Raw genomic sequence first — 20,561 nt, forward strand, 5'->3', positions numbered from 1 at the left:
CACAACCAGAATTCGACCAGAGTTTGAATCACAGATTTTAAACCACCTGTACTGTCTAGGGGCCTCATTGCAGAAACTTGTTTAGTCTGAAATCCTGTTTTATCTTAGTTTAGGGTGACATGATAACATGTGTCTTAACTCAATCCTATCTTATCTTAGGATAAGAATTTAGCTATCCAAAACCATCCTAATTTAGGATTCCTGCCTCGGGAAATCCCTAAATTAGGATGGCATAGATAGACCCTGTCCAGCAGTCAAAATAAGTACCAAAAATGTGTCTGTATTGCAGTGACAATTATGATGGGAACAATATAAACACTGAAATATAATGATTGAAAGGCTACTCAAACTGTATGACGACACTTTAAAGTTCAATACTTCAAGTACATTAATTAGTTATTTAATTTTAATAATTTAAAAATAGTAATTAAAATAATTGAGAAGAAAACTTCCTGGAAAGGTGGGTTGTGCTTTCCACTGACACGATTAGTGCCTCCAACTCCTTGTAGCTAATTGAATGAGTCTTTTTGGTTCATAGTAGCAACCTAGCCAGCCAGTAACAAGTGAGAACCATTGATATTATGGCTTGTCTATCCCGAATAGACTGCTGGTACATTCTAATCAAAGACATAGACATGACAGGATAAGTGCTGGCTTGGTTTTTGTTTTAACTGGCGTGCATAATGGTGCATAATTGGTTATTGATTGTTTTTAATGTCTCTGTTTATGCTTGCCATCATTGAAAATGAGGGTCTCACTCAATTGATTTCCCAAGTCTTAAATAAAGGTTTGAATGAATGAATGAATGAAGAATTGAGTTAACAGTTACAGTTTGGATTTCTTAAGATAGGATAGGAGGTCTGACATGTTTCCTTACGTTAAACCCATGTATCACATTAGTCTCACTCAGGTCATGATATTGTTTGTGATTTGTTAAAACTAATTCAGGGTAATCCAGTTTGTCTTGCCATCATGAGCATACTGTTCTGTCAGAAATGGGTAGGCTAGTGTAAACTACTGCAACATCTGCTAACTTCTGCTTTATAATTACATTTTCCGTTGTACTGCACACTATTTTGAGCTCATACAGTAAAAAGCGGGCTCTTTTAAATGCATGTGCTTTGCCTCCACTTGTTTGCATTATATTTCTGCCTGGATGCAATTGTGTGCGAGCGCATTTGTGTCTTTGTGTATATGCATGTGCATGTTTGCTACTGCTTCTGCCTCTGTGATCACCCGCCTGGCTGTGATTTCTCAGATAGCGGAGGATGCTCTCGCAAAAGCGTGGCCTTGTCACTCATGCTCTCTCCCATGAAGAGGGTCCAGAGCTCACCAAATCTAGGCACAGGTACTAACACTCAAAATACACACTACATATTAACACGTTTGAATAAGAAGAGTTTAACAAATAGCTAAAATACAGGCCGCTTCAGGAAATCACTGGACTAAACTCTCAAAGCATGAGGTAAGTCTCAGTGGCTTGTTGTTTTGCAGAGATCATGTTTGGCCCTCATCAACCTGATATGGCTTGAGCATATTTGAAATACTTTCAAATAGGCTGCGTCAGTATGCTTAAGCAATGTTTAGACTGTGGTACGCTGTGTTTTTCTAATCAGTTCATTGTTTAATCCTTTTATTTCCTTTTGTTTAGTCTCTCTGGTCTTGGGCTTGTTTTTGCTTCCTAAATCAGTCATAAATTATACTGCATCTACCTACCTGTTGTTGAATCTTCCTTCCTTTTGACAGCTCTCATATGTCATGCTCTCACACTGCTCCATGCTCTCTGCCCCTCTATATGGGTAGTTTACTCTACTCACCCTGTTATCTTAGATATTTCTTCCACTACTCTTTTTCCTCTGTCAGTATTGATTGGTGAGACATGACACCGCTCCCTAAACTCTTGAAGAATGTGGAAATTTTTTGGATGGGCTTGTGTGTTGCCTAAAATGGCACCATTCTGTTTGATTCCTCCTGATGAGTGTTTTAGTTTCAGGCAAGCACCTCACAGTAGATCTGCTCCATGTCTCAGCCCCCTCATCCTAAAAATGTTGCCTATTTTGTTTCACACGTAACCACAGGTCAAGTTTAGATGAATGACTGAAGAGATTTTTACATATCACCAGGCAGAGCTGAAGCTAAAATATATTCTCAGCTTCTAGAAGCTACAGCTGGTCGTCCCCAGCTGCCTGTTCCTTTGCTCTGCTGAAAAAGCAGTATGCATGTGCCTGGACTATGTCAGCATCCAGGTTAACTACTGCACCCATGTCAGCATTCTAGAACTGTCAGCTCCCTTTTAACAATAACAGGACACTGCCTAAAAACTGATGAGCTGTTGCCAGGTATAGAAGGTTTAGGAGCATGGTAGGAACTGATCAAACCACCACCCAGAGGGCTTTAGGATCATGTGTGTAGGCACTAGTGCATTATTGTGCAGGAGACATGCAGGCGTCAGCTTCTGAGGGACCCTCAGCCTTGCCCGGGGTGTACACAGTACACCCACCTATGCTGTTTAGCATACTGTTATACTCGGAGTCTACACTCCAAAATCTGCAATGCTGTTTCCTAGAAATACAGAAAGCACCCTTGAGCCATCTCCACTGGTGAAACAAGCTGTTACAGTGGAAACTGCTTATAGTGATCACAGCTACAGAGATCAACTGCTTATATGGATCAAAGAGCTTCAGACAGAATCATTCCTGTACAAATGCTGTTTAGATAATTCACTTGTAGTACTCAAGTAGTCCGCTAACAGTATTAATTTAGGGTCTTTTCATTAGGGCTGCAATGATTAGTCGATTAGAAAATTAATTACCAACTATTTTCATAATCAGTTACTCATTTCAACCATTTTTCGAGCAAAAATGTCAAACGTGCTGGTTCAAGCTTCTTAAAAGTGTCAATTTACTGCTTTTATTTGTCATTTATGATAGTAAATGTAAATGAGTCACTGGATTAAGGACTGTTGGCTGAAGAACAGAAGCAAAGTGAAGTTGCATTTCGGGTTCTGGGAAATTTTATGAGCATTTTTCACAATTTTTAAAAATATTTTGTGGACTAAACAATTCATCGGTTAATGGTGGAAATAATAATAATGGCGGATTAATCGATAATGAAAATAATCATTAGTTGCAGCTCTACTTTTCATACACGACAAGATATGGAAAGACATTTTAAAACTACAATAATTCTATTTTTCTATTTTTACTTTACTCCCACGATACTTCCCTCATAGTAACATGTCTGCTTCTAGCTGGCTGCCTGAGGCTAAGAGTTTAAAGCTATTGCTAAGTTTCAACTCTTGTCCCTAGTTGGGCTTCACATGTAGACCTAAAATGTTATTAGAAGTATACAGTTTCTCAATAAAAAGCACAGGCTCCTGAAAGCTTGTGGCTGCTAGTGATGGAGACCAAAAAGGAATGTGCACGGGTAAAGCACCTGTGGTTGAAGCCACCCTCGTCATGTGGCTTGATAATGCCCAAGCTTGTAATGAAACGGCTATTCTGTATTTTGAGACAGTCAATAAAATACAATAAAGGGCAAAGCTGTCTGTTTTATTACGTTTTATTCATGTTATAAATATACAGATGTCAGTGAGATAGTCATCTACATGAGAAAAAAGAAAAATACCGGCTATGATAATCATCCTTGTGTAGTTATTAATTTGACCTGGAGAGATATGATCACTATTAGCACGACCCACAGAGCTACAGCAGCCACCTTTATTGGAAATATGCCAGGTTGAAAGAAACCAAAATCATCCCTCAAGAAATCATTGCTCCGTGCACAGTGGTGTTTCTTCTTTGTAGATTTTAATCTCCTGTTCAATAATGGGGTTCACATTAGTGTGCTCTGGAGGATTTTTTCTTTTATTAGTCTTGGGAGTGAAGTGGTCTATCAAGTCTTAATGTGCATGTAATGCTTTAAGCACTCCTCTCCTCCTCCTCTCCTCTTTCTACTGTACACAGCCTGTAGTCATTTCTATAATAGATACTGCACATAAAAAGCAACCCTCTGAAGAAAGTCTGCTTTCATACATATAATTTATGGATATATCTTTATTTGATACAGGTAACGCTGTGAGAGTTTTGCCTTTAGAAATCTGTAGTGTCTTTAGCAACAACAACTTGGACCTTAAATCATATCCAACTGTTAGTTTGCCCTGTGAGTGCATAGTATTTTTCAGTTTTCCATTTTACAAGGTTGTCAGGAAAGCAGCAGGTGATATTGCTCATCACAACAGGATAAATTGTGCAGTGCTTAAGAAAGATTTTCTTGTTCTTTGCTCTTCTTCTTCAGAGCTCTGTCTATTCCCTTACCCCTAACACCACGTCTGTCTTTCTCACACAAAACATCCTCAAGCATTTTGTCAGATGACGACTACCTCAGATGACACCCTATGCAGTAGTATTGACATTTCTTGCAGGGATGAATGTGACCACGCCTTCACTCATGTCACTTATCATTGCTGTGTCTTCTCTGTTCCCCAGGGAGTGATTCTCACTCATCAGACTTGGGTAAGTCTCAGTTCCTTGTGCTGAATTGGAGTTAAGGCAATTAAGAAAATGAAAAAAAGCTAGGAAGTACCCCATAGGAGACTAATGAAACTTAAATAAAACACTGTAGTGTGTGATGTTAATATTTTGAACTTTGTCTCCAGATTCTTGGCGGTCACGCAGTGTAACAGATGGCCTTAAGAATGGAGACGCCAGCAGCTCTTCTCTTGCTGCCAAAGGCTTCCGCAGTGTCAGACCCAACCTGCAGGACAAAAAGTCACCAACACAGGTAAAATGTCTCACACATCACATTGACAGATGTTGGCATTTGTGTTTTTGCTTTTCTTTTTTTAATGCTATGTGTAGTTTAATCAAAAATTGGGGGGTTGCTTGTCTGTGTGAAAAGCATTTTCTAAAAGACACCACAAACTATCATAATTATGGATAATTTACACAGAACCATGTGGTATCTCTAAGTATGTGGATTTGGGACAAGTTGATGATTTGTATCAAGCTTTGCACTGATGATTTTTCTTTGTTGTTGTTGTTTGAACGTAATGTTGGCTGTTGCTTTCTAATTGGCCAATAAGGACATCAATCACGTGCCGTTGCCACCGCCCAGGAGAGAGAGTTTCTCCTTCTCACCCACAGGCACTAACCCGCCAGACTACAGCTCCCTCGTTGCCCTGGCTAATGATTTCAGCCCTGGAACGCTAACATTCACGCAGAACGAGAAAGCCGTTTTGAAAGAGTCCTACACTATTAAAAGCACATCTTCTTACTCCTACTCAGAGACCAATGCAAACTCAGTCCAGCAGGCACAGCAGTCCACTGTCCAGAATGATATCACCACTTGTATTGCATCTGCCGCCACTAATACACAGGCCCAGGAGCGTAAGGTGTCTTCCCTTAAAATAACCCCCCTCACCATCCCTGACCCCCCGGCTCACAGCAACTCTTACCGTGACCCCCTGCCTAAGACCCAGACCACAGGCTCCCCTCCACCCACTTCCCCGCCTCCACAGACAACCTTCTCACAGCCCCTGACACAGGCAGCCTCGCTCGCTGTCCACTTGGGCCCAGAGAATCCGAAACATCCACAGCGTCAGCCTTCAAACAACACAGTGGAGCTCAAGGTCCCAGATCGAGCCTCAAATCAAACCTCAAGTCCAGCTCCATCCCAGGTGGAGATGACGAAGGCTCCTGAGGTTCCACCAAGACCTTCTCCTGCACAGCTGTTGGTACATAACTGACTACATACTGTAACAACATAGAGCAATGACTGTGTTTATTTTAAGGTCACTTTAATACAATTGAAGGGTAACAGACTGGCTGCGTCCCATCATGTGACGCCCACACACACACTAAGTGTGCCATATAAACAGAAGAAGAACTCAAGATATCGTTGCCGGGATGTGCCAAACTCAGAGTTCAAATGTGATAAAGTTGCTGTTTTTCTGGTGTTTTGATGCGTGCAAACACTGGGAAGTCTGACAGTGACCCATGAGGCCACTTGCGTCGAGCCTTACATAGAAAACAAGAAGCGCAGGTGTTTTGATGCACGCCATATGCTGCTTGTGTGTGTTGCTCTTTAGTTTGTCAGTCTTGGTGCTGTCATCCAGTCAGCCAAACTAATTGTGGTTCTACATGTGTGAACTCATACTGTATGTGTGATAACCAACTGTTTTTATTTATTTATTTCATGCCAGTGTTACAGTCTGTATATTTGCTGCCTTCCACAGAGTTTGAACTAACAGAGCCTCTTCATTTCACAGCATTAATCATGTTTCAGAAGGTGATGCTGCAGCCACAGGAGTGTGGTTTCACAGCAGCATTTCACCTTCTGTCAGGCTCACGTGTTACTTCCACACATCCTTTGTGACAACGTGGCTAATGAGTGATGTCACTAAGCACTCTCCTCCTTTCCTCCTTTTCCAATCAATTCCCTCTCCCTCCACCGCCAGGGGCCTCCCTCCCCTGACCCCACAGCACGGCACTCCCCCTATCGCTGCCACAGCTCAGAATCACTCGACTACCTGCCTGGCCTAATGCCCAAGGCGCTATCACCCACCCCGTATGTTCCTAGCGGAGCCGGTGCAGTCAGCAGGCCGAGCCTTCCCACAATCAGCAGTGCGAGCATCGGTGGCTGCGTGTCACCCTCGGCTTCCCCCGTGACGGTGTCAGCTCTCAGCCACTACTCGTCGTCCACGGCGGGTCTGCTGGACGAGCTGCAGATCTGTAGCCTGGATTCACCCGGCGCATCACCCACGCCATCGCCCACCCTCAGCCATGTCTCTGCCTACACATCCACTGCTGGCCCTGATGATGTGCTAACAACCTTTGCGGCCTCCACTGCTGCAGCAGCCACTGTCACTAACGTAATTATCCCAACAAGTCACTGCTGTAACACACATCATTACCAAAATCAAATGGTTCCTTGCCCCCACTCATTTGGATGGCTGAACCAAGCCTTCACAAAATGTGTCATTACTACCGAGTTTTTACCTTTCACTAACCATCAACTACAACCTAATGTTCCCTTATTATGTTAATGCGTCTGTACTCTATGTCTATGTGCTTGTCTTTGTTTCTCTGTTATGCCTTTTATGCAGTCCAGTGCAGTTATACTGTCTCTTAAGGCCAGTTCATATCAAAAATTCATGACAAAACCATTTTATAGTGAAGCTGTAGCAGGGTTATGTTGGAAGCTGTTGGCTGTTTGGTTTGTAATGTAACATGTGTGAAGACTGTAGTTATGTTTCCTGTCAGCTCGTTATATGTCCCTGGGAGTAGATGTGAGGAGCTCTGCAACAGAATGGTACGTCCTCATTTAATACGTTTCCATGTGCACCTTGTCTGCCCAGTTGCAACAAGATAGATACTGACATGGAATTACCATTTTATTAGCACTACATCATTGCAGTCGCACTGCCTTTTTTATTTAATTGAATGCTGCGAGTGAAAAAACAAAAAACACTTGCTGCGTCTTTATTGTTGCCAGGCAACCACGGACTCACCTCCTTATTGTAGCCTTACCGTGTAATCAATCTACCGTTTATTCATTCATTTTAGTTATTTGACAGTAATTGGTATCTAGTTCCTAAAATGGACAAGCAGAGGTTTCTTGCTGTAGCTCTGGTTGAGGGTGAGAGGCTGTCTGTAAATAGTTTGTTGGGCACAGGGAAACAGAGATCTGTGTGGCTTCATGAGACCTTAAAAAGAGGGTGGATCACGGGGAGTACCACGAGTTGGTCCAGGAGCTTCGCCTCGATGATGGCCATTTCCAGGCATATTTTAGGATGACTCGGGGGCAGTTTGACAACCTGCTGTCTATCGTCAGGCCGTATAGCTCTGGGTATCCAGGAACCGGTACCACCAGTTTTTCTTCCGTTGTTTACCAACTGTAAACTTGTCGTCATGGCTACCACAGAAGGCCTGCCTCTCAAATCATCTGACTGGACAATGGGGAAAAAGATGAAACAGAAAGAGATGACTTGGGGTGTATTTCCAGTTTGAGTTGAAGTATTTTCAACTCAAGGAGTTCAGAGTGCTCTGGCATAAACGCCAGGCGCTTAGGACGCAGAAACACGAGATGCGTTGCAATGCAGAATCCGCAAGCAAAAAGCTTCATTCTCATTAAAAACAATTACAAAAAGGCACGTCCAGCTGCTAAAACAATTTCTGTGTGGTCAGGGCTTTAGTCTGACACTAGCTCCTTGTTAGCCAAGCATTAGCTTGGTCTCTGTCCTATCACTTACTCACTTACTTTACCAGCATCAGTACCACTGTTCCCTTAAAGGAATACTGATACCAAGAAAGTACAACATTCGGTGACCCCTCCTTCATTCGATACCCATCATGTTGATGGAAGCATTCCCTATGCCACCAGATGTCATAGGTGTGTAGTAGGGCATTAACGACTTTGATTTTTTTCAGGTCGACTTATCTGTCAATAAAGTCGAAGTCGAGTCGACAAGTCATTTGATGACGTCATCACATTGACATGCGGAGGAAAGTGAAGTATCTCCACACATGTGATGTGTGTCTGTCAAGGCCCGAACATACTCGGGCGGAACGTATGCGGAACGGACTCTGTGGAGGTCCGCGCGGACTCAAAGCGGACGTCCGCAAGCCCTGTGCGCGCAAAGCTCAGATTTTATGACCGCGCCGCGCACAAGTGACTGTTCGGCATGTATTTTTCACATCGCAGGGATTTTTCACAGACATTTTTACAGGAAACTACAACGCGAAGTGCGCTCAACTATGAAAGCCCGAATGACTGGAGTCTGCTCTGCTTATAGTATGATTGCATTCCGTACACAAGCACACACAGAGAGAGAGAGAGGGAAAAAACACACGACTTGTCGACTTCTCCGGGAGGGGGTCGACTTGTGCCACTGACGTCGACACGTCGACAAATCGACTTTTCTGTTAATGCCCTAGTGTGTAGTATAGCTATACTTTTGAAGGTTTTGGTGGCATCTTGGCACAGTGAACTGCCAGCTCCATCAAATGCGCCATGCTTGACTTCACCTCATCACAGACTGTATGAGTTGTAGCTGCTGCAGTAGTTGGCCAGTCACATGTCATATTAAATCGAAGAACCATTGCGATGATTGGCTGCAAGCAAAACCATACAAAAAGTCTTTATTTTCCTAGATCTGGGTACAAAAAGGATCAAATGCAGGTATTGTTTAATGGGAAAACATTGGATGGGACTTGGCACTGGGTTATTTCAGTCGATACCATACAGATATCCAGAACCAATGACCTAATTGTCACTGTTTACTCAAAGCATTGTGACTTCCATCCTTCCGTCAGTGCAGTTGAGTGAGAAATATCTTCACTGCATGGTGTTGTTCTACCAGAGATGCCATTCCCAGGTGCTGATTGGCTTGGTTGCTTCTCCAACCAAGAATATATCCATCCACAAGAGCAACACCAGACTCCTGGAACTAGGGGATAATAGACCAGCTTCAAACCCTTGGTTTGAAATTGTGAGCTGTGGTATTACGAACATAACAGCAGTAATCTGCTCACTGTCATTGAATTATCCATTTTGCTCTATGTTTAAGCACTAAACAAGGAGGAAGTTAGAAGTAAGACATAACACTGTGTCTACACTGAAGGCGTAGCGTGAGCAGCACATCAGCAGAGCAGCAGCTTCAGGGCTCCATCTGTGTCTACACAGGATGTGTTTGGCAGAGTTTTGAGTGTAGGTCACCCGTGTTTTGGCATTGCTCAGAGCCCAAAATTGACTTGAAGAGGAAAGATGTGCTTTGGGTCACAGTTGCACACGTATAGGGTGAGTAAAAGACAAGCAGTCACGCATCCTGTGTACAGCTGGATTGTTTAAAATAGAAGCTTATCTGTTCTGTCAGACGTGTGTGAGACAGTGGCAGTAAGTAAGTGTTGTCACCTCAGTGTTTGTCTGTTTTAGTGCGAACTGACGGCATTGGTGTTTTTTGAGAGTTACTCGTTGGTTTAAGACTTATCATGAATCTTTGATCTAAACACACTGGCCTTAAAATTAAAATCCTGTGTTTTTATCCTTTGTCAGATGAAGTCATATGTTCCTGTGTCATGTTGAATGGGAGAGCATTCTTCAGAAGAGCATCCCATTGTAACTGAATCCTGTCCTTTGTCTTGTTTGTCACAACTAATATAATGAAATATTTGTGAATCTGTAAGAGTTGTGTTTGCTTACCGTCACTGCTTTAATCTCTTCTGTCTGTTTGGAAGTAAAGTGATTTGATAAGTGCCCCTTCCCCCTGACTAACTGTTCTTACATTGTACAGTCACTCCAGATTCAGCAATTCCTATGAATCACATCAGCCCCAGTATCTGTCTACTTATACATTCATCTCCATAATTGGCTCCTTTACCCCTTTAAATGTTAAGTTTTATAGCAATACATTGACTAATAATGGATTTTGTAGAACTAATCATTTTCTTGTTTCGCTACTTGTTTTTAATATTTGCACTCATTATCTAATGTCGTAGGGCAGAACAGCAACATTCCCAATTTTAAATGGCAATTTGTACATTTTGCTGCAGTTTGCGATTTGCAGTGGCTGATTATCTCTGTTGTTGGTTTGTGGGTCACTTCCAGGGCCAGGTCCTCTCTCACGCAATGAATGGAAGTACTAGCCATCCACAGAGGCCCCTCTCTCCTCCATCCTATCCTCCTCCACCCACCTCACTCCACACTGGGCTCCAGAGACAGAGCAGGAGTTCAGGTGAGTCACTGATCTTTTGTCTCATCATGTGAGTGGAGGACAACACATGGTAGCAGTTCTTTGAAAATCACCGCCCGCTATATGACATGCGGAAATCATCCACAGGCATGATTAGAGAAGTCGTTATGTCTTCGTCAGGTGTCTCATTTAATACTGATACTGATACGATTAGACCCCATAGAGATAGAGATGGTAGGATTTCAAGGTGGGTGATGAATCCAATGCAAGTAGGGAACCCCTCCAGGGTCTAGACGCTGGTGGTGGTAGAGGTGGTGAAGATGAGATGAAGATGTGGAGAAGTGCCGATGATCTGGATGAGTAGAGGAATGAGCCTTTGGTGAGCTCGTCGTGGACTCTGGATACGATGGCTGGAGGTGATGGGTGGAGGAGGGCGCAAAGATTCTGCCGAAAATGATGGCTGACAGCAGCAGAAGAGAGAGCAGATTTGAAATTTTGCAGTGGCATCCTGATTGGCTGATGAAGATCGTGGCAATGTTTGATTTGATAACTAGAAGAGTGAACACCCATAGTGAGCTGATTAGAGGAAGCGGTGGGAGTGGGATGGAGAGAATTGTGAATGGATGAGCACAAAGAAAGTCTCTCTGATTGAACTTACGCTGAGCTTAATATGTGGCTTTGCTGCCGCCTTTGAGCTGCTGTCAGAGCAATGACGGGAGGCAGAGAGCTCTCGCCCAACAGCAGAGGCTCCTTCTCCACCCAGGAGCAGAGCTCTACCTCGCTGCTCTGCTGTTCCCCACTGATGACAGTCCCAGGGGCAGCAGTGTCCGTGTGCATCGCCCTTTTCTACACTATAGTACAACCAAAATGTCATGTAGATGATGACGCAAGTGTACTCGCATACGGAACGCTACTAATGTGAAAGCTGAGCGGTGGGGGAGTGGAGAGGGGGCGCAATTGTATTCTGCACGGTAGGAATCAGATGTACCTAATATGAAAACGCTCTTAATCTCCTCATCGTTGCGCATATCAATTAAATAGTTAATGGGTCTTTAGGTTAATGTGTTTGTTATAAGCCCAGGATATGATATGTGGACACCTACGAGTAGATGACAGAACCAATTGGAGAACAGTATGAAATTAATTAGTACAAAACGAGGAGAAAGACAGTGGTTGTTCTTGTACTACTCAAACCATGAAGCATGCAAAAGAGCAGCTAATCTCAGGATGATTCAGCGTTCGCTTGTTCAGCTGGTGTTGGTGCCCAAACTTGGATGTCTGTTTGATTATCAGTAGCTACAACTGACTGTGTTTTTCTCTTTCCTCTCCTCCTCCTCATATCCAGAGGGCAGTGAGTCAGTTACCAGAGAGTCTGTGGTGTCGGGCCACACCAGCGTCAGCAGCACTGTGCCCATCGCCCGCTTCTCGGAAGAGGAGAAAAAGGTGTCCATTATTAAAGCACCTCATTATGAAGGCATCGGCCCCGTGGACGACTCTGGCATCCCCATCGCCATCCGCACGGTGAGGTCACACACACACACAGAGCTAAACACACACAGTGGTGTGCAGCAGGCTGAGACAGTTAGGTACTGTAGTGTTGCACAGGAGTGTCTTTTGACCCATTTCTGTTGTCTTGATATGTGATCAGGCTCATGAGAGGGGATTACTTTCAGCTGTCAGCAGCTTTTGACCCCATATTAAAAGCCCTTTCTCTCCCGCGCTCAGTATCTCTCCGTATCTCTTTTACTCTCCCTCTGTGTGCTAGTTATAAAGATGAGCTAAGTCAAGGTCTTTCCTTCAGCACTGCAAGGTCCTCGCTGCTTACTTGTCAAAGTGTGTGTTATCTCTGTGGAGGCTTTTCGTGTATTAACACTTCACTCAGTTATCCATTTCTTGAAGAGTGGCATTTAAAGGTGGACATGTTCAACTACAGAAAGAGTGAACCAGAGAAAGTTACGGGAAGAATGAGAGACAGGTAATAAAAGCAAAGAGAAAAGGTGAAAAGAAAAAGCTGCAAAGAAGAAAAACAGATGCTCCTTGTTGTGAGCAGACAAACATTTTTGTGGGCACTCTATGTGGTAACCATGGAGAGTGAAGTGGTAATTGGCCCGTCTCTCGGCCGTGCCAATGCTACATGCTCAGTCACACACACTCCTTCACTGTGGAGCCAAACTGCCTCTTCTCTGACCAGAGTCCAGACCCAGTGTTTAGCACAGCTGAATAAAGGGAGGATTAAGTCTCTCTGCCATTTGATAGCTCTTTTTTCAAGTGGCTGTTAGATCTATACTGTATACACAAAGACACACATACCAGAGTTTCTCCTGGATTTTCCAGGCAGAGCACCAGGAGCTCCCAATTTGGTTTTGTAGCAACATGGCTTCTGTATCCTCTATGCTGTGAAACCAAACCTGCTGACAGTGATTTCTGAAAGAAGCCACAATCACCTTAAAACACACACAAAATTCATATCAAAACAACCTCCATTAGTAGTTCGTCAAGTTTGTGATGGCACTGTTAAGTTTTTTCTCTGGGTATGTTTTTGCTAACAGGGATTACTTTTACATTTGTTTACCTCAATATCTGAAACTCTGGCCACATTTAAAAATGAACATCCTTCATTGTATCCGCCTTATTCCTAGCCCCCATGATATCTTGCGTGAATTATGTGCGCAACTTGCAGCGTTAAACCGAAACCGGCGATTTCCAATGGTAACAGTTTGTTTACAGTACTCTATTCTTCTTTCCAAGAGCAACTGGGAAATAAAACTTGGAACACACCACCTGTTATAGCTCAGACAGGATTATTTAATCATACCTCTGCCATCTCTGACAGCCATCTCAAAGCATTGTTTGTTTTTCCTTTTCAACCGAGCAATTAGCTAGCCTTGCTCCGTTAAAATCAGAATCAGAATTTCTTTTATTGTCATCATACTTGGTGCATGATGAAATTGCAGCAGCTTCCTCAGTACAGTGCAAAATATTGTTAACTTTAACATGGCCCGAGCTAGCTTAAGCTAAACATCTGCTCCTTCTAAAGATGATTTAGGATTTATGATGACTTATTAAGAGATACTAACACATTCGGCAAACATTTAACATAATTCAGTGTTAACTGTAGCTCCATGTAAAGTAAATAAATGTGATGTTTCCCAGCTAATCCTCCGCTTGTCTGCGTTAACGATGCAGTTTACACATTGTTTTCAACTTCTGATTGATTAAAAACTGTTGTGAGCGAAACATGATGCTGAATTTAGCAGCAGACATAGTAATATAAAGTAGCTGTAAAAGAAATAACTTTTGGCATTCATTTTTTTATACGATATAAAGGAAGTACAGTAAATCAGCGACACATTCTCAGCCCTAATGAGTAAATACATATTTCAAGGTTTGTTGCTGAGTTTATTTTCTAATGTAGGTTAAGTCAGACAGGGAAAGACAGGGATACCATGTGCTGACGCTGAGTGACGTACCTGTCAGTCTAGGTGTCATTCTCTTCTGCAAATTCTGATTTAATACTTTTTCGCTATGTCTCGTTAAACTCTTGTGGTTTTATTTCTCATCTCAATGGTGCCTTTGGCAACAGGAGCAATCCATTTTTGCTCTGGTTACATGTTCAGCACACAGTTGCTGAAGAAATTTAGCTTAGATTGGTTGTTAGTCGTTACAGACACGGACAGTGCAACAGGTACCAGAGCTCCGCAAAGACATTTTGGAAATGCTATGTTAACATTAGTTAAATATTAGTTAAAAAATAAATCAGTGTTTGCCAAACTGAAGGCAAATTACTTTCGAGAAGAACCAACGTTGACGGTTAGCCACCAAGACACTGGAACTAACCACAGACAGTCTATGGGACTAACTAGCTTACTGCTTCTTCTGCTATCTCACTGGAAGTTGTGCACATAATCCTTTCTACAGTAGTGCCCTCAGGAATAAGGTGGATATATAAGACACAAAATACAGTAAAGCGTAATGGATGCCCTCTAATAAATTGTCTTGTGAGTCTGAGAACCATGCAATTTACTTTTCTTGTTTCTTATTAGCTATCACTGATTAAATAGACCGAAGATCTTGCTAAGACAAATTAAGAGTAGACACTTTGAATCAAGTTAAATAGTCTGATGCAAATGATTCTTGACAAGATTATTAATCATAAATAAACGAGGAGGAGATGTAGTCATCCTCTGGTCTAGTAGACAGTTTCTCACAAGTTGAATCTTTATAAATAATTTATTCATGGCTCAGCATAGGTTAAATTCTCTGTGAGTGAAATATGGATCACTAGAAGGGCTGAGAGTGTATTTTTCTCCTCTCAGTACGGTCTCAGTCCCATAAAACAGTGGGAACCTTTTCTACTTTCCAATTTCAGCTATCCAGTTTATGTTGCATTTCGCGGCACATAAATCTTTACGATTATTTCTCTCTCTGCAGACGGTGGATAGGCCTAAGGACTGGTACAAGACTATGTTCAAACAGATCCACAAGGTTCACAAAGCGGGTAAGTCTGTCCCGAATCACACTGAAAGGCAGAAATGTCCCGTTACTGGATGTGATTTGATCGTCAGACATTATGAGAGGAATTGGCCAGGCATGCATGCTGTGTACGCACTTGTGTATGTGTGTGTATCTGTGTGTGTCTGTGCATGTCGATTCTTGTTAAACCAAAAGACCCAGAGAACCTCAGAGCCAGAACTCATTAGATGAGAGCAAGAGAGTCTGGAGAGGAGGAGGAATTGAGAGAAACCTCTAATAGACACAGAGCCGTCCTGGGAAATCTGCTCTAATTTTATGGGCTTGACGGTATCGCACACTCGGTTCAAAGCTTGTTTGTTCTAAACTGCTCAGGCCTCTTCTTCTGCTGCAGCACACACACAAACACACACACTATTTCATGATTGTGTGTGCCCAAAAACATCTACAGGCTCGTGATTATCTTTTTGGTGCATCTCGGAGAGTTCCCATGGCTCTCTGAATATTCACATATTCTCAGTGAATTTATAAAGCAATATTCCAGCCCCGCTGGCGTCTATCTTCTGATTAACCCCCTGTAGACTTACAGACTCAAAAAAGTAGTTTCCTCATTTGCAGAAAAAAGCACCTTTGAATTCAGCTGGAATCAAATACTTGTAGTTATGAAAAAATAAGGTTAATGCATGCGTCTGCAGGGTGCTGTGGCCCCTTCATAGAAATTTAAAAAGGCATATTGGAAAAACAATTGTGTGAGACATGCTGAGCTTGTGGATGAACAAAGGGGAAGTGGTTTATGCTGCTTGGGTGGTTTTGATTCTTCTCTCCACTGTGAAAAATGGTCACTATTGGAAATTACTTTGTAACTGACTGTATTCAAGCTGACTAAAGGTGCTGAGGAAACTACACACTTTTATGCTCTGTACCATAAAGCATGTTTGTGCTTGTTTCCCAATCTGTCTTTGTTCCATTCCCCTACAGACGATGACTATTCTGACACATACAATGCAACATACGCTGTCATAAACAATGGTAAGAGATGTTCTGTGTAAAACAGTACCCTCAAACAATAAGTAATTCCTTCCCAACCCATTTGTCTCCTCCTGTTTGGCTTGTTCTGCCTCATTATTTCTCCCTCCACTCTCCCCTCTGTCCTGTCCTTAACAGATGACTACAGCCTGCCACCCCACACCACCATGGCTCACCCCGCTCCCCGGACACATACGTACAGGCCACTCGCCAAAAGCCCCTCGGACAATGGAGGGCATCTGGGCCCTCGGGAGCCTTCGCCATCCCCCGTTCCCCCACCGCCTCCACCAATGCCATCTCTCCTCCAGCTGAGGGCCAGAGACAGTGACCGCGAGAGAGACTCGCCTGACACGTAAGAGGAGCTTTGTCATGTCTCTTTCATTTATTACACCTTGTTAGTTATGAAATACTGGCGCTCAATCGATATTATATAAGCAATGAAAATTAAATTTAGATCTCCCCTTGTCATGCACGTAAACTAATAAATGGGATCGATTATTTATTATGATAGTTTATGTGCTTTTTGTGAATTAAAGGGGCTGTGTGAGACATTCAGAGCATTAATAAAAAATTGAACTGCTGTTTTGGTGCTGTTAAAGATATAGTGGAGTAATGATGTCCTGACAAGAGAATGAAATCACGTCTGATGTCAGTCTAGCCATGAGTGCAGGTGTGTGTGTGTGTTTGAGTCCTGTGTGTGTGTATCCCACTGGCTAGCTAATCGCTACCGCTCTGCATTGGGTCATACAGCGGATACTGCTGATAATGCCGTCCTGACTCACAGTGGCAGAACGGTCATGTTGCAAAAGCATAGCACCCACCCTCCAGTCCCCAACCCCCCCACATTAACATTGTTAGCTCTGTCAGCACTGTTAGCATTGTTAGCTGCTAGCCGCCGGCTCAGCCACCTCCGTGCTAAAAGCCATGTGCAGACAAACTCGGCTTAGAATCTAACTCAAATGATCTGAATGTTGCATACAGCTCCTGTAACCTTTATTTGGTCTCATGATTTCTGAGCTACTTTGAATTCTATTATTTAAAATGCACTAGAAGTAAGTGCTGAATGATTAGCTAACTCAGTTAGCTTTCTAAGACACATACTTCTGTGTTTTTTGCACCAGGAATGAATGGGGTCCTCCCAACAGGAAAGTGGACACACGAAAGTACCGTGCAGAGCCTAAGAGTATTTTTGAGTATGAGCCTGGGAAGTCCTCCATTTTGGAGCATGAAAGACCAGTGAGTATATTTTAAAAATGTTCTTTCATTGGATTATAATGTTTTCTGACATTTTTTTGAAAAGTTGGAAGCCATCATCACATTACAGCCTTCCTTCATGTCTGATTTACATGTGAGGGTAGCTGACTTCACATCGGCATCCTGGGAGAATATTTCTATTACTGTGGCAGTGAAGTGATGTCAGTTAACTATTGTTGCTTGTTATTGTTCAGTAAACAAGTAAACAGTATGCAACATGAAGTGAAGTAACGCTGCAGAGATAGAGCTGTAGTACAAAAAAACAACTGGATGGTCAAGCACATTTACTTTTCCTCCTTGCTAGTCTTTATAGACCTTACTGTGTTGTTAATACATTTTCACATTATGGGCTTCTGCATGGACTTGTTTCCATCAGACATGGTGTGGGCGTTAAAAAGCGAAGGTTTCCAGTGCTGCATCCTCCAGCGGCTGTACTGGCTGTTCACTCTGTGTGGGGTGAATGACAAAGCAGACAGCAGAGATAATTACTGTGTAGAGGGAGGGCAAAAAATAATAGACATGAGGTATCTGAGATAAGAACAGGATAATGGAGAATGCGTTACAGATGAGGAGTCTGTTATGTGGAAAAGGTTTTTGTGAAGGTTTTGTAGATGTTTAATGCGATGACTGCAGAGAGCTCTCAGGGTAATAATGCATGAGTCAGTTCCTGATAAGGCAATAAAAGGAGAAAGCTGTAGAGAGTAGAAGTGAACCCACACTGGCTAATCTGCTGTCTGAGATTCTTATATATACCTGTGTTGTTTGTTAGAAGGGTTTTCTCTTCTCTTTCCAAGGTAAGAAATAGCACCCAAAAACATCCTGTTCGATGTGAGGTGTCCATTCGGTCTCCAATTATGAGCCATCGCACCCGAAATTGTTTTTCTGGCATCAGTTCAATTCCTTTTTTGTGTGTCTGTCCACAGTACTGGTGTGATTGGCAGCCTCTGCTCCAGGCTCCCACTTTTTTTTTAAGGGTGACTCATTTGTCTCTGAGCTGAATTCTCTTTTTAGCAAGAGAGATGTAACACCACAACACCTACAAAGCATCTCCTGGCAGTGTTTCATTTGGCGTGAAAACTCAATTTCCATGTGGGAATGGGGTTAGAAAGGGCAGACAGAGTAGTAAACCAATGCATAATCTCTTCAGTTACGATAACAGTTAAATGAATAAGCCTCTTGACTGTAGTGCACGCTGAAGTGCGTAACATAGAGAACACTGTTAGATTTTAAACGTTAGACAACAAAGAGTAGATGATTAACTGGCTATACAGCGGCGACCTTGTTTTGGCTTCTCCGTCTAATTCTGTTGCATGTAAATACTTACATCCCATCTGACAGTGTTTACTGCAGGATTATTTGATATGAAAATGTTTCTCTCTGTGATACAAAGGAAGTGTTTGGCATTAATAATCCACCATATCACATCAGCAGAGATAAACCTCTGCAATTTGTCCGTCATTCACATGCAATGCAAATGCGAAAAATAGCGGCGGAAATACAGAGTTTTACACGTTGGATGGCAGCTCAGCAGTCTCAGCATGAAAAGTACATCTCAGTTCTGAACTAGAAATTAAATATTTGCAAATCTGCCCGTAAAAGTGTCTCTTTTATTAAACATGAGGGGTTTAAGGGGAGAGTTGTGTGATGGCAAGAAAACACAAGTTTATTTGTATAGCGAATTTCAATAAGATGGCAGTTCACAGTGTTTTACATAAGACATAAAAAAGGAATTAAGACAGGATGTAAGAGAACACAAGGTGATATAAAAAGATGCATAAATAGGGTTTAAAAAGAGTGAAATAAAAAATATACAGTAATTTTCTTATTTAGAAATATGAAGTGCTAGACCAGTTAGTGGTTTACAGCACTGTTCTCCTGAATTGTTTTACCTGTTCTCCTTATACAACAACTCCCGCAACACAGTCAGTATGTTACCTGTGATCAGGTTTGCTCAGGTACATATTTACAGTTATGTTGCATTTCATTAGTCGTTCAACACGCCCTTGTTGCGCTTGCCCTCAGGGAAATCTTCGCCATCATCAGCATCGTTCCATATGTCTGAAAAACTGAACTTTGATTGACCCTCGCTGGGCTGATGGATCAAGCCAACAGTCATGGTCACTCCAGTGGTGTATATCACCCACAATGTGTCGCAGTTATGCATTTGGTGCAAGAAATAAATCCATGCTTAGGTGGCAGTAATGTTCCTAAAACTCTGTGTGCTTACCACCAGAGAAGGAGAAGATAAATCAATTGGAAAACAAAGTAGGTAATAAAAATAAAATGAATGCACTTTTTGACATGCTTTTCAGTTTCAGTTTTTCCAATTTATCATAGGAATGTTTAGGTATAGGCTTTCATGTTTATCGGTTCGCTCGCCCTAGTTAGAAGAAAAATCTCAATCTTATGGATAGCTTGATGTTTTACTGACAACTGGCACATAACTCATTGCAGTTAATATTTAGATTGTTGTACTGTTCTGTTTTGCAACACATCATAAATCAGAATCAATAATAGTTGGGATAATCATGATACAGATCAGAAACAGGCATTTCTAAATCAGAAACTGATGCTGACATATCATAGTTATCCTCACAAGAGGCCTTCACCTTACTGAAATGCAGGTATTTCTGATGATTTGTAAAAGCAGTATAGTGCTAAACCCACAACTGCCGGTCAATCCATAACAATTTGGGCTTAAATTGAACAAGGGCAGTTGCCTTCCATATAAATCCCCTGCTTCTCCCTTGTCCACTTTCCCTCTGCTCTCCAAGTGGCCTCTGTGCGATGGATGCTGTTACATAACAGTAAGGGCTGAGGGGAAGTGGAACCACTAATGAAACACAGGGTGTAAGTGCGTAACACTTGGGTCAGTTGGATAGCTGACTGTGATGCCGTCGTACCCTCACTGATGTAGAAGTTAAACCTATGGTACACCCATATGAATAACCCCTCATGTCTCTTCCAAAATATGTGCCCCTTCTTCTTAAATATAACGAGTACCTCTGCTGATAATCTGGCCTTTCCCTGCCACTCTGACATACTGTGTTTAGTATTCCATCCACTGAGCCTGCACAAAGGTGTGGATAATGAGGCTGGGTGTTAAATATGTAATGTCCAA

At 42.4% G+C, this 20,561-nt stretch overlaps 1 protein-coding gene across 3 annotated transcripts in view; it reads left to right on the forward strand.

The window, feature by feature from the left end:
* sorbs2a (sorbin and SH3 domain containing 2a) overlaps window positions 1-20,561 on the forward strand; it is a 65,057-nt gene that overhangs the window by 24,341 nt on the left and 20,155 nt on the right. Inside the window, exons 4-13 of one of the 3 annotated variants that reach the window (XM_050045403.1) lie at window positions 1,259-1,348; window positions 4,488-4,514; window positions 4,658-4,782; window positions 5,084-5,734; window positions 10,606-10,732; window positions 12,036-12,211; window positions 15,122-15,188; window positions 16,139-16,189; window positions 16,325-16,538; window positions 17,308-17,422. In XM_050045403.1, coding sequence (XP_049901360.1) covers window positions 1,259-1,348; window positions 4,488-4,514; window positions 4,658-4,782; window positions 5,084-5,734; window positions 10,606-10,732; window positions 12,036-12,211; window positions 15,122-15,188; window positions 16,139-16,189; window positions 16,325-16,538; window positions 17,308-17,422 — 1,643 coding nt within the window. Of the gene's footprint in view, window positions 1-1,258; window positions 1,349-4,487; window positions 4,515-4,657; window positions 4,783-5,083; window positions 5,735-6,457; window positions 6,872-10,605; window positions 10,733-12,035; window positions 12,212-15,121; window positions 15,189-16,138; window positions 16,190-16,324; window positions 16,539-17,307; window positions 17,423-20,561 lie in introns of all 3 variants that reach the window. The other 2 variants (XM_050045405.1, XM_050045406.1) reach the window with 2 other exon arrangements.

The sequence above is a fragment of the Epinephelus moara genome, chromosome 5, assembly GCF_006386435.1.
Source record: "Epinephelus moara isolate mb chromosome 5, YSFRI_EMoa_1.0, whole genome shotgun sequence".
NCBI classification, from domain to species: domain Eukaryota; kingdom Metazoa; phylum Chordata; class Actinopteri; order Perciformes; family Serranidae; genus Epinephelus; species Epinephelus moara.